The sequence below is a fragment of the Mrakia frigida genome (assembly GCF_051309035.1).
Source record: "Mrakia frigida strain ATCC 22029 unplaced genomic scaffold BDY24scaffold_25, whole genome shotgun sequence".
In the NCBI taxonomy this organism is placed as follows: Eukaryota; Fungi; Basidiomycota; class Tremellomycetes; order Cystofilobasidiales; family Mrakiaceae; genus Mrakia; species Mrakia frigida.
This window is the reverse complement of record NW_027481256.1, coordinates 335,448-347,765: the sequence shown is the minus strand read 5'-3', so window position 1 is coordinate 347,765 and position 12,318 is coordinate 335,448. Positions and strand designations below refer to the sequence as shown.

General features: G+C 54.7%; 2 protein-coding genes and 1 non-coding gene across 3 annotated transcripts; 2 read left to right on the top strand and 1 right to left on the bottom strand.

The window, feature by feature from the left end:
• Positions 1-3,170: 3,170 nt before the first annotated feature.
• BDY24DRAFT_t80 lies at positions 3,171-3,242 on the top strand. The gene has a single exon. It is a non-coding gene; the product is annotated as a tRNA-Gly (tRNA).
• Positions 3,179-5,685, top strand: BDY24DRAFT_134183 (phosphatase PAP2 family protein). The gene is made up of 9 exons (XM_076636033.1): positions 3,179-3,716; positions 3,907-3,911; positions 4,083-4,142; positions 4,254-4,381; positions 4,470-4,548; positions 4,638-4,730; positions 4,809-4,996; positions 5,132-5,202; positions 5,288-5,685. The coding sequence occupies exons 1-9, from the start codon at positions 3,662-3,664 to the stop codon at positions 5,584-5,586; spliced, it is 978 nt and encodes a 325-aa protein (XP_076494707.1). The 5' UTR covers positions 3,179-3,661; the 3' UTR covers positions 5,587-5,685.
• On the bottom strand, positions 5,633-12,067 carry SPT6 (chromatin-remodeling histone chaperone SPT6). Its single transcript, XM_076636032.1, has 14 exons — positions 11,272-12,067; positions 11,058-11,175; positions 10,125-10,988; positions 9,835-10,033; positions 9,613-9,758; positions 9,209-9,541; positions 8,513-9,133; positions 8,244-8,420; positions 7,162-8,164; positions 6,894-7,076; positions 6,679-6,818; positions 6,473-6,590; positions 6,189-6,368; positions 5,633-6,113 (listed from the first exon to the last, which is right to left on the bottom strand). The coding sequence occupies exons 1-14, from the start codon at positions 12,027-12,029 to the stop codon at positions 5,785-5,787; spliced, it is 5,169 nt and encodes a 1,722-aa protein (XP_076494706.1). The 5' UTR covers positions 12,030-12,067; the 3' UTR covers positions 5,633-5,784.
• Between the last annotated feature and the right edge of the window lie 251 nt (positions 12,068-12,318).

Below are 12,318 nucleotides of genomic sequence, written 5' to 3'. Positions count from 1 at the left end.
AGTCGATGCTGACCGGGCTCTCGTTTTTCAAAGGATCATTCACCACGAAGAGCTTTCTGGACTTCTGGCTAGCCCGCCGTCTTTCTTCCAGAAGACTTCAGCTGGAAAGATCTTGAATCGTTTTAGCCAAGGTGAGTTTGCGAAGAGTGGGAGGGACTGAAGGGGGGGACGCGTCTTGATTTTGACGTTTTACGCTCTCTTCGCCTCCACAGACATCCAGAGAACCGATTTGTGAGCGAGATTTTTGAAGCAGCTTTGGAGTTGACTTGAGCTCATGTTGCTCCCATTCAACAGTGAATTTCCTCTTGGTCTTCTCGGTTTGATGACCACCGTGATGAACCTGCTCACAGTGATCATCTTCCTGGTGATCGCTACTCCGTGGCTCGGACTGTCCATTCCCGTCTTGGTCCCGATCTACTGGATTATCCTGCGCTTCTACCTCGCCACCAGCAAGGTGAGTCACCTCCTCTGATCTCTTCTCGTCGCTCGCTTTCGTTCGCTGACTTTCCCTCTTCCGTCTCCCGTTCTCAGCAACTGTGAGCCCTTCTCTGCCACTCTTCAGCGATGAAACTTCTTCTAAACTGTACTTCGCTTTTAATCAGTCAACGGCTCGAGTCAGGATCCAAGAGTCCTCTCTACACCCTCTTCTCCACGACGGTCGGAGGTCTGACTTCGATTCGAGCGTTCCGAGCCAACGACTTCTTCGAGTCAAAGAACAACGACTTCCTCGACGAATCCCAGGGGCCTTTCTTCTTCCGGTTCTCTGGGATGCTCTTCCTTCGAGTGACCCTCACTTGGATGACGGTGAGCGAAGAAACCCTTGCGTCGAACTCACGGCGAACTCAAAAAGTCTCGCACTGACGCGTCTTCATCTTCTCCAGGCTCTGCTCGCCATCGGCCTGTCCATTTTAGCAGTCGCTCTCAGATCTTCAACCTCTTCGGCTCTTCTTGGTGTCGCCCTCTCTCAACTCACGAGTCTTGGCCAGACCCTTATGGCTGTGAGTACGCTGCTTCGTCGTCTTTGCTTCGAATCCCGTACTGACCTTCCTTTGTTTTCGCAGACCCTGATGAACTACGCTTCGGTTGAGAACTCGGTGGTTGTGCGTATCTTCGTGTGGTCGCGTTGTGGGAACCTTCAGCAGCTGAAGCACTCTTCTCTTCCTCCCAGGCTCTCGAACGAATCCAAGAGTTCGTGCTGTTGGCTCCCGAGGACCCGGACCCTCTTCCGTACGATCGTTCAGAGAAGGCAGGAGCTCTTTGGCCTTCATCTGGGAAGCTGGAGTTCGTCGACTACTCGATGCGATACAAGTCAGGCCTTTCCCTCCGCTCTCTTTCTTCCTTGAACGTCGAGCCTGACCATCTCCCTTTTTTTATCCTTCTTAGAGAGGATCTCCCACCTGCTCTAAACAATGTTTCTTTCTCTCTTCCAGGAGGGATGAAGATCGGGATCTGTGGAAGGTTTGTCGCGTCCCCTTCGTCGCCTTCCTGCACGACGCGTCCTGACCTCGTCCTCCCGCCCGATCAAAACAGGACTGGATCAGGGAAATCGACTACTCTCCTCGCTCTCTTCAGAGCGATAGACAGCCATCTCGTCACCGGGAAGATTTTGATTGATGGAGTCGAAACGTCCTCGATTTCTCTCGAGCAACTTCGAGACTCAATGAGGTTCGTCGCGTGCCTTTCTCCCTCCTCACTCCTCCCTCTTCATATCTCAAACTGACATCCTGCCTTCTTTGTCCTTTCTCAGCATTGTCACTCAAGACCCTTTCCTCTGGCATGGTTCCGTTCGAGAGAACCTCGACATCGAAGGACACTGCTCGGACGAGTTGATCTGGAAAGCTCTTCGAAGCGTCGGAATGGATGAGGTCGTGACTCTTCTTGTGAGTTTCATGGCGTCGCTGGACCCATAGTTGACTCTCTGTGAAGTAACTTCCCGTTGACTCGACTTCTTTCATCTTTTCTTCCTCTTACAGCCCGAGAAGCTCGAGTCGTTAGTCGTCGACGAGGAGTCTTTCTCCAAAGGCCAACGTCAACTTCTCTGCCTCGCCCGTGCACTGCTTAGGAAGAAGAAGATTGTGGTACTCGACGAGTCGACTTCGAGGTCAGCCCGAGCTCGCTTTCGCGCTCTCTTCTGCGTCGTCGTCGAATCGATCTGACTCTCCTCTCCCCTCGTCTCTTTTTGCAGCATGGACCATCTGACCGACGAGAAAATCCGTGAAGTCGTAGACTCGGAGCTTGTTGGATCCACTGTGCTTGCAATCGCTCATAGAATCTGTAAGTCCCTTGCGAGGTTTGTGTCGCTCGTTCTTCGATTTCTGACGCGTCGCTCTGCCCTCCTCCCTCCCTCCTTTGCAGCGAGCATCATCAACTTCGACCGGGTGAGCAAGTTCTCCTTTTTTTTTCTCCGCGATGATGCTGATTGTTCTCTCGTCTTCTCAGATTCTCCTGCTCGAGAACGGCTCGGTCCTGGAATTCGACACTCCTCAAAACCTCCTGAACAACCCTTCCTCTCGATTCGCTCGACTCGCCGCCACCCAGGGGATCTTTCCCGATGGACACCAAGCTGTCATTCCCACCTCAACGTCTTCTCGTGCGGAGCTGGAGATCAAACGGATCAAGTAGGTGAGTAGAGAGATGCGACCGAGTTCACGCGCTGAGGACCACCGATACTGATCTCTCTGATCCGTGTCATCGTCCTCTCAGATGATTCACCGGCCACGAGTACTGCTCACACAGAAGAGAACGGCCATTGCATCGTCGTGAGTTCGCTCGCTGATCCGATTCAGAAGTTGAAACGGGAGGCTGACTCGGATTTCTTCGATCCCTTTCCTCAGGCTTATGAACCTCAACAACACGTGTTTAGATACAAGGCCATAGCTTTCTGATTTAGCAGTAGTTTGGAATTGGAAGGGAAGGGGAGACAGATCTAGATTCCAGTTTCAAAACGACCCGTAGAAAGACTCGGTCCAAGATGAGTGATCCATAATCACTGAATCCCAACGTATCGGAGGTCACCTGCTAACAACCCGAACCCCAGAACTCAGAAGGGGAAGAATCAGATCGACAGCTTCACCTTTTCTCGAGCTCGACAGGTCCAGCGCGTCTCAGCGGCGGTCCTCGAGATTGAATGCACAGTATCTGTCTGCTTGATTGGCACGCTTGTCATTGACATAGCTATGGTGAAGTGGCTATCATTCGCGCTTGCCATGCGTGAGGCGAGGGTTCAATTCCCTCTAGCTATACGTTTTGTTCGGGGTTGTAATTTTGTGGTTGCTTTGGTTTCTGCTACCCCTTCCAAGTCAGAGGAAGTTCTGAGAGAGACCCACAGCTCCTCTGCGAGGCCGATCCTCTGTAGCATTCACAGGGCCCGCAGGGTCTCGCCAAGCTCGCCTCCCTCTCCTCCCCTCCCTCCTTCCATTTCGCTCCTTCCCTCTCACCCACCACCCCCTTCTCCACACTCAGGATGCGCTTCCCCGATATCTTCAAAGACCTCCGGGGCTCTCCAAAGAAGATGACTCGTCGACGACGCTGGCTTCTCGTTAGAACCTGTGAGTCCAAATGAAGACGAAACTCGTTTGGTTGAGCTCGAGTCTTTCGAGCTCTCCCTTCCCTTCCCTGCTCCATCAGCGGCCCTACGAGACTCCCCTTTCAAGTATACCTGATGCAGATACGAACTATCTTTTATCCTAACAGATGTACCCGACTGGATCCTCACCGTGAGTGGGCCTAGGTTGAATAAACGAGAAGAAGAGTTCGAGGTCAAGCTCACCGTCGAGCTCCTCCTTCCTTTCTTTCCCCCCTCTCTCTCTCTCTCTTCATTGCTGCCCTTTCAACCTCAACTCTCACCCCTTCGAAACGTGTCTACTCACCACCAGCTCGTTCTCTGGGGACTCTTCTACCTTCTAGACAAGGTCAGTTTCGGGAGAAGCGAAGGCGAAGGCGACGGAGAGCAGACGTCGTTCCCAACACCCCCTACCCTCTTCTTGCTGTCGACCTCAGGCTTCGTCGCCATGAGCTTGATTGACACGAGGAGTATAGACTGAGACCAATGCTGCCCTCTCTAACTCCTTTTCCCCTTTCAGGTCGAAGGCTTTCGTCGGACGTTCTCGATTTCCGACACTTCGCTTCACCATCAGTATGCGGTTCGTTCCCTCTCCCCTCTCTCAGCTGCGACCTTCCTCTACTTTGCACCTTTGCAAATTGCCTGACTTGACTGTACTGACCTTCGGTCTCCCTCTTTGATCTCCAAACAGACCAATTCTCGCGTCTCCTCAGCAAATCTCTACGTTATCGCTCTCGTCGCCCCTGCGGCTATTATCCTGCTTATCTCCCTCATCGTCACTCGAAGCTTCTGGGATCTGCACTCGGGATGGCTCGGACTGTGAGTAGCTGATCTTGAGGCCATCGAGGGGAACAGAACTGACGCTGCCGTTTCCCTTTCTCCTCTCACCGACGCGTCTTTCGCACAGAGCTCTGAGTCTTTCCGTGACGAGCACTGTCACAAACATCATCAAAATTACAGTCGGAAGACCGAGACCCGATATACTGGTACGTCGGATCGTTCCGCTTAGCCTCTCGCTGCGAGTTTCTCAACCTTTTCTCTTCGACGAGCGTGGCTGAACCTTTGTCTCTTCCAGGATCGATGCCAACCGGCTCCTGGGCTCACCAACCCCACTCCTTACACCTTATCGGACTCGAGAGTCATCTGTACTCGACTAGACCTCCTCAACGTTCGTCGAATTTCGCTGTTGACTCGTCGCTTTTCGACGCCGACTAATCTTCGTTCTTCTCGTCTTCCTCGCTTCTAGGACGGATTCCGGTCCTTTCCCTCCGGTCACGCCTCCCTTTCTTTTTGCGGGATGATCTATCTCACCTTTTACCTCGCAGCTAAGGTTCATATCTCGAATCAAAGAGGATTCAGCTGGAAAACCTGGCTTCTTCTCGCTCCGATCTCTGGAGCTACGTTGGTCGCTATTAGTCGAAGTATGGATTACAGGTCAGTCTCAAGCACCATCGGGACTTTTTCAAGGACTGGAGGGTTTGAAGAAGCGGCCAGGAGAGAGAGAGGAGGTGCAGAAATAGCGAACGGAACTGACGCGTCGTTCTTTTCTTTCCCTCCCCAATCGCTTAGACACCACGCCACCGACCTCATCGCTGGATCTCTTCTCGGTACAGCCATTGGATGGTACTGCTATCGACAATGTGGGTTCATCCCTCTGCTTCCTTCCTTCCTCGAACTCCCTCTGACCCTCTGACTCCTCGTCGTATCGACGCATTCCTCCAACAGACTACCCACCTCTCTCCCATCCCCTCTGCCACCGACCTTACTCCCCTCGCATCCCTCGAGACGAAGAAGATCTCGATCCCGAAGAAGCTCACGCGGACGAGCTAGAAACCCTCGGGGGAGCGAGAGCTTCGAACTCAACGTCGTCCAGCTCTCACTCCGAGAACGGGATCACGTCGAGCGATCTGGAGCGAGGGACTCTGGTCGGAGGTGCGAACGTAGCGGGGAAGAAGAACATGGGCGAGGAGAGGAGGGAGGGGGAAGAAGGAGTGCCGCTCGAAGGAGGAAGACCAGTCTTTTAGCATAGGGACCGATGTCGTTTTTCCTCTCTTCCGTTCTCGCTTTCGAAAGCTCTCACAGACCGACAAAGCAAGAAAGGTATTCATGATCCAAAACGCACAACCAAACAACTAAAGAAACGGGAAAAAAATGAAAGATGATGATGCTCAAAAGCCCTCGTCTCGTCTCGTACACTCGACTCCTCCCTCTCCTCGTCAAAACTAGTACCCTCCTCCCGGAGCTCCTCCTCCTCGTCCCATCATCGCTGCTCTCGCCGGGTTGATCGAAGGTCCTGCTGGTCCGTTCGGATCCGAAGGAAGTCCAGCTCCAGGGAAAGGCTGCTGCTGCTGCTGAGGCGGGAAACCTCCTTGAGGTTGTTGCTGCTGCTGAGGGAATCCTCCTCCGAAGGCGGGTTGACCGTAAGGCTGTCCGTAGGGTTGCTGCTGCTGCTGACCGACGGGGTAACCCATCGGAGGCTGACCGTAGGGAGTTCGTCCTCCTCCTCCTCCAGCGCCGTAGGGAGTGTTTCCGGTTTGGGCGACGGGAGCGTCTGCGTTTCGAGCGAACCAGGCGAGGTCAGTTTCTTGAAGATTCGAAGGAGAAGAGAAGCGAGGAGAGTACTCACAAGGATTGGGAGTCTGACCAGTAGGAACATACTGCATCGGAGCTCGTTCTCCGTTGGGCATGTAGACCGATCCGTTGGGCATTCGTCCGACGATCATTCCTCCTCCAGGAGTTCGACCTCCAGCGGGCGTCCTTCCTCCATAGGCGGGAGTAGCTCCTCCTCGATAAGGGGTCTTTCCACCTGCGATGCGAGAAGGAGAAGAAGAAAGAGGAAGGGGAAGGAAGTCAGCTTCGACGCGTCGAGGGACGAAACGAGAGCGCGGCAGCGACGAAGGAAAAACTCACCTTGAGGCATGGCAGCCGTTCGAGCCGAGTACTGAACCTTGAAAGCGTTGCAGAGCTCGAGGACTCCTGGAAGCTCAGCATCGGCGAGCTGGTACGATCCGGGGTTGACTTTGACGGGCTGAGGGAGTCGAGGAAGGAACAGGACGAAGGCGTCAGAAACGGCTCAGATCTTCGACGGGAGAAAAAAAAAACGAAGAAGCACTCACCCATCTCTGAATCACTCCTCCTTCAGTCGTCGACTTGTTGAGGAAGGCGAGAACGAAGTATCCAGGTCGTTTTCGATCGAGTCCGAACGCGTAGATCGACTTTCCGGGATGAGCGAGAACGAACGTCTTCAAGAACGAGTCTGGTGAAAGGAGCAACAGAGAGTCAGAACGATACTCGTGAGAGAGATGTCAAAAATAACGAAAGCGAAACTCACCAAGCTCCTCGGTGGTCTTCCCCTTGAACTTGTCCGACTTCATCAACTCCTCAAGCGAGTGGACCGTCGCCTTGACGTGGTTGACGATGAGCTCGTCGAGATCGTGGTAGGTGTACTTCCCACTGACTCGAAGGACCTGTCCGAGAGAGGCCGAGTTGGCTTTCTCTCCGAGCTCTTCGACGTCTGAAGGAAAGAAAGAAGGAAACGCGTCGAAACGAGAGTCAGCTCTCTCTCCTCGAACGAAAGAACCAAAAGAGACAGGACTCACCGAGATGTTGGTAGATCCCCTCGTCGACCTTCCAGGTAACAGCGAGATGGTTGGGACCCTTCGACGACGGTCGAATCACGACGTCTCCCCTCTGCTGACTGGCGAGATGCTGCTCGGCCTGTCCTCCGTTCATGTTGAAGAAGTTGGGATGATCGATCTGCCTCTTGATGGCTCCTCCCTCCTTCCTCTTCTTCGTCAACGCCGCCTCTCGGTGCTTCTCGACGAGCTCGTGGTCGTAGGGTTCCTCGAGCCTGGGTTTCCCGGCGGTGAGAGCGTGGTCGATCTCCGAGCGACGAAGGGAGAGTTGGACCTTGAGATCCTCGGGGTTGACTCGGATGATGGTGGCCTGGATGGTTTCTCCCTTCCTGACGACTTCTCCACATCGTTGGATGCCCATCCCGTCCTCCGAGATGTACCCGAGCTCGATGATTCCTTCGATTCCTGAGGCGAGTTGAACGACGGTTTCGGTGTCTCGAACGAGGTAGACCCGACCAGCGACGAGGAGCCCTTGCTTGAGAGTCTGCTGAGTCTCTCCGGAGAGCATGGTGAGGATCTCCCAAGGCGTAGGGAGGTGGAAGTCCTGTCGACGATCCTTTCCGGGAGCGAGGATCTCGTCCTTGATGACCTCCAGGGCATATCGCTTCTCGACGTTCCTGATCTCTCGAAGGTTCTCGGCGAAGTCGTCCAGGTTGAGCTCGCTGAGCTTCTCGGCGTTGGACTCGTCGTTCATGAGTCGAACGACGGATTTCGAAGGGTGGTCGTCCGTCACGTCCTCCTCGTCGAGTTCGAGAGCGTTCTCGGCCATCTTTCGAGCGAACTCGTAATCGGCTGGGTGGATCCGAGTGTTGTCGAGAGGATCGAGTTGGCCAGCGATGTCTTCTCCAGAGAGTTCGAGGTCCTCGGGGTCGGACTTGATCTCGAGGAAGGCGCCGGCGTTGTCGAACATGACGGGGTCGAGGAGGTTGAGATGCAAAATCTCGAGACGATTGGTGAGGGCTCCTCCCTAAGAAGACGAGAACGAAACGAAGACGAAGGTGAGTCAGAGAAACGTGCTGTGAAGAAAAGAGGAAGGAAGAACGAACACTCTTGACGATATCCCTGATGAGCTGAGCGGCTTTTCGAGGTCCGAATCCAGAGATGAAGGGGAGGACGGTCTGCATGTAGGGGTCGCTGACGGCGTCGTTGATGAGGACTCCGACGTCGTTGACGACGTTGACGAGAGATCGCTCGAGAGCGATGAGGAGCTTCTCCCTCGGAACCTGCGAAAGAAAGGAAGAAGAAGAAGGGAAAGAACGAGTCAGAAAGAGACGCGTCGAACGACCTCGACCGAACCAGGTGGCGAACGACTCACCAGCTTCTGAGCCTCGGGTTCGAAGGTGATGGCAGTGATATCCGTTCCGAGAGCACAGAACTCGTGAATCGGCGACTGAGCATATCGTCCGAGACCAACGCAGTATCGTCCGGTGGGAGGGAGAGTGGCGAATTCCTTCTGAGCTCGAACCGAGTGCATGTAGATCCTAGCGACGTTGTCCGGAACGTAGATCACTGGCGTCTTGGCTTCCTCGATCTCCCGGATCCTGTCCTCCTCGGGAGCGTTGTGCTTGAGGTTCTCCTGAGCGATCGACTCGGCCATCTGGTCAACGATGGATCGAACCCTCGACGTGAGGTGACTCGTTGCGACCGAGAATCCACCCATGACGATGAGACTTGGTTTTCGACGACTGAGGAGAGCTTTGAACTCGTCGATGGGAGTAGTCTTGCGGTCGGCGTCCTCCTCGGTTTTGAAGGCGGCGTCGCGATCCTCGAAGAGCGTGTCGACCTTGATCGTTTCTCGAACTCGTCCTTCCTCGTCGAGGTAGACGCACATGACGGCATCCTTCGCTCGATCTCCCATTCCGTGCGAGATGGCGAGAACGGAAGGAGAGTCTCCCTTGTCGTGGGAGCGAGGTTGGAAGGGAGATTGGTTGGCGGCCTGAGAAGGAAGGGAAGAGAAAGGAAGAGTCAGCTTCGAGCTTGACGCGTTGATGGAGGCCAAAACTCGACTCACAACCTCGAGAGCAGAACCACACGTCCTAGCAACGAGATCCTCCACCTCAGCTCTCAGCCACTCCTTTACCCAAGCAGCTCCGACGGGTAGCAGTCCATGCTTGACGGCGGAGGTGACGACCGACTTCCTGAACGCGTTCCAGGCCTCAGCCTTCGCTGAGAACGAATCCGACTTGTAGGCCGAGTAGATCTGTTCCTCGAGTTGGGAGATGGCGGCGGCGGGGAGGGAGAACTTGAGAGTGACGAGGGTCTCCTTCTCGGCTTCGAGCATGAGGAGGAACCGAGGAGAGTTGATGAGGCCGGCGATGGGCTTCTCCTTGGTGTATTTGAAGGGCTGGAAACGCGAAGGAAAGAAAGTCAGGACCCAGAGAGAGGTTCGAAGAAGATAAAAACATAGAAACGCACGAAGAAGGGGTGGTAGTCGTCGATTTGAGTGATTCCTCGTTCGGTGGGGATGACGGTGACTAGACCTCGATCTCGGAAGAGAGCTCGGATGAGTTTTCGAAGAGTTGGGTTCTTGTACATATCCTGACTCAGAATCGAACGAGCAGCTGCAGAGAGGAGAGGCAAAGGGAAGCTCGATCAGTTCAGAAAGAAGAAGAAAAAGACGCGTCGGAAAAGACTCACCTCCAATGACCTTCTCGACCGTCGGCAGGGCACCGTCGATGGTGATAAACTTCTCCGACGAGTTGTCGTAGATCTCCTTGGGAGCGATGGTGAACTGTTCGGCGTAGACCTCGGGAAGGAACTCGGGATCCTCTTGGAAGGCGATGTTGTTGCCCGAGAAGTTGACGGAGACGACCTCCTCGACCGAGATACCAGCGTCCTGTAGGATCGAAGCAACAAAGGAAACCGAGATAAGCATCTCTGTTCTCGCAAAGATGCGAAAAAATAGAGGAAAAGTGGAGAGGACGAACCTTGACGAAACGACTCAACCGACTCTGCCTCAACACGTCCAACCCACTCTCCGACGAATGCTTCTTGTAGACCCTCTCCCTCCCTTCCACCTGCATCTCCGCCTCCTCCTCCCTCATCTCCTTCACCTCCCTCGCATACCTCGAAGCCAACCAGTCCATCCCATCCACCACTCCTTCCACACTCTCCTCCGCCGTCCCTCCCGTCGAGATGACCTGACTCTCAAAGTACACCCTCCTAGGATCCCTCTTCTTCTCCTTCCTCCCGTCCCCTCCTTCCTCATCCTCAATATCCATCCCGTCCGAATCCTCCGCCTCCTCCTCCTCCTCCTGACTAGCCAACCTCGGCGCCAGCCTCCTCCAAACGTCGAGAAGACCAGCCTTCCTCTCCATCAACGTCCTGTACCTCACTCCCAACTCGTACACCCTCCAGAGCTCGTCTCGCTCGAGCAAGTCGATCTTCTCTCCCTCGGGAGCGTCCTTGTTCTCCTCGGAGATCCAGTAAACGAGGTAGTCTCGACGGTGCTCCCAGACGAAGGGCACCTCCATCTGCTCGGCGAACATGAACTCGAGCGACTTCTCGATGGATCGGAGGAAGCGAGGGAGGAGGTCCTGTCGAGGACGGATGTTGTAGTCCGGGTAGGAGGAAGGGTAGAAGGTGGATTTGGTTCGAGGGGAGATGCGAGAGGAGATCCAGAGGGCTGCTGGTCCTGTGGGAGGGAAGGCAGGGAAAGGGTCGGGAACGTAGGAAGGATGGGAGGAGAGGGTGGAGTTGAGGAGTTGATGTCGTTCGGGGATGTCTCGAACTCGGATGAGCGTGTCGGATTCGGTGAGGTGACGAGCTTGGATTTCGGAGGGTTCGAAGACCTAGAAGGAAGAGGAGGAAGGTGTGTGAGCTCGAGAGGAAGGGAAGGAGGGAGAGAGGAAGGGACGAACGTCTTCCATCTTGATATCTTCTCCGTCGACAGCCCCACCCATCATCTCCTCCTCTCCCTCGAGAGCCCAATCGTAGTCGTCTCCGTTTCCGAACACGTCGTAGATGTCGTCCCAAGCACTGAATTCCAAGTCGAGGTCGAAAGAACACGTCGAAAGGGTCAGCTTCACGTCCTCCCTTCCCCTTCCTTCCTCCGTCCTCCCTCATTGTACTCACGCCTTATCAATCCCACCTTCTCCACCTCGCTTCACACCACCCAACCCAGCAGCCTTCTCCTTCCTCCTCCTCTTTCTCTCCTTCTCCCTCTTCTTCCTCTCCTTGTCCCCACCCTCTCTGTCCGCGTTCGGGTCCTCGTCCTCCTCGATGAAATCGCCCATATCGTCCTCGTTGTCGTCGTCGTCCATCATGGCAGCCTCCCTCCTCTTCCTGGGGAGGTCCTCGAAGATCCGAGCGAGGTCGTTGACGTTGGGGAGCGCTGCTTCGTCTGAGCCATCCGAGTCGAGGGAGGAAGGGATCGAGTTTGAACGTCGTCGACGGAGGAGCTTCTTGGGTTTGGTAGACGTAGAGGGTTTGGAGGTCGAAGGACGGGAGGCACCGGTGTTTTCGGCGAGAAGGTCGAGGTCGTCTTCGGAGAGAGCGTCGGGGGAGGCATCTCGAGAGTGTTCTGGAGGGATGAAGGGAGGGAGAGAGGGAGGAAGGGAAGGGAGATGGGAGGTCAGCTTGGGTTCAAGAAGAGAGAACAGCTTCCATCCTAGTTCCTTGAAGCTCCTTTCTCGTAGGATACAGCATCCGAGAGCAAGCTCGATACGAGCTAGCTCTGTATCCTGAGATGTATAGCTCGGAGGATAGGAAGGAAGACGCTCGAGCTCGACCTCGAGAAGTGGGAAGGAAGGGAGGAAGGTGAAGTTGAAACTGACCTCTTCTTCTCTTCTTCTTCTTCTTCCCCTTCCTCCTCTTCCTATCCTCGTCATCATCCTCGTCGACAATGAATCCTTCAGCAATCCTACGAGCCTAGATAGTAGCGAAACGAAAGGATGTTCGTTCAAAGGTCAGCTCTCCGCTCTCTCTCTCCGACCTCCTTCCTCTCGCTCTCTCGTTCTCGTCGACTCACCTCCTCAGGATCATCCTCCTCCTCTTCACTCGAATCGTCGTCGTCGTTCCCACCCTTCTTGCCTCTCCTCCTCTCTGCTGATATATCTTCTCCTTCGTCGTCGTCGGAAGGTTGACGTCCGTTGGATTGATCGTCTTCCTCCTCCTGGTTCG

Coding starts and splice junctions, on each gene's coding strand:
- BDY24DRAFT_134183 (XM_076636033.1), top strand. CDS start 3,662: ATGCAGATACGAACTATCTTTTATCCTAACAGATGTACCCGACTGGAT. Junction 4,997..5,131: donor AGTCGAAGTATGGATTACAG/GTCAGTCTCAAG, acceptor CCAATCGCTTAG/ACACCACGCCACCGACCTCA. Junction 5,203..5,287: donor ATGGTACTGCTATCGACAAT/GTGGGTTCATCC, acceptor TTCCTCCAACAG/ACTACCCACCTCTCTCCCAT.
- SPT6 (XM_076636032.1), bottom strand. CDS start 12,029: ATGATGACGAGGATAGGAAGAGGAGGAAGGGGAAGAAGAAGAAGAAGA. Junction 6,819..6,893: donor GAAGACCACCGAGGAGCTTG/GTGAGTTTCGCT, acceptor TCCTTTCACCAG/ACTCGTTCTTGAAGACGTTC. Junction 6,369..6,472: donor AACGGCTGCCATGCCTCAAG/GTGAGTTTTTCC, acceptor CTCGCATCGCAG/GTGGAAAGACCCCTTATCGA.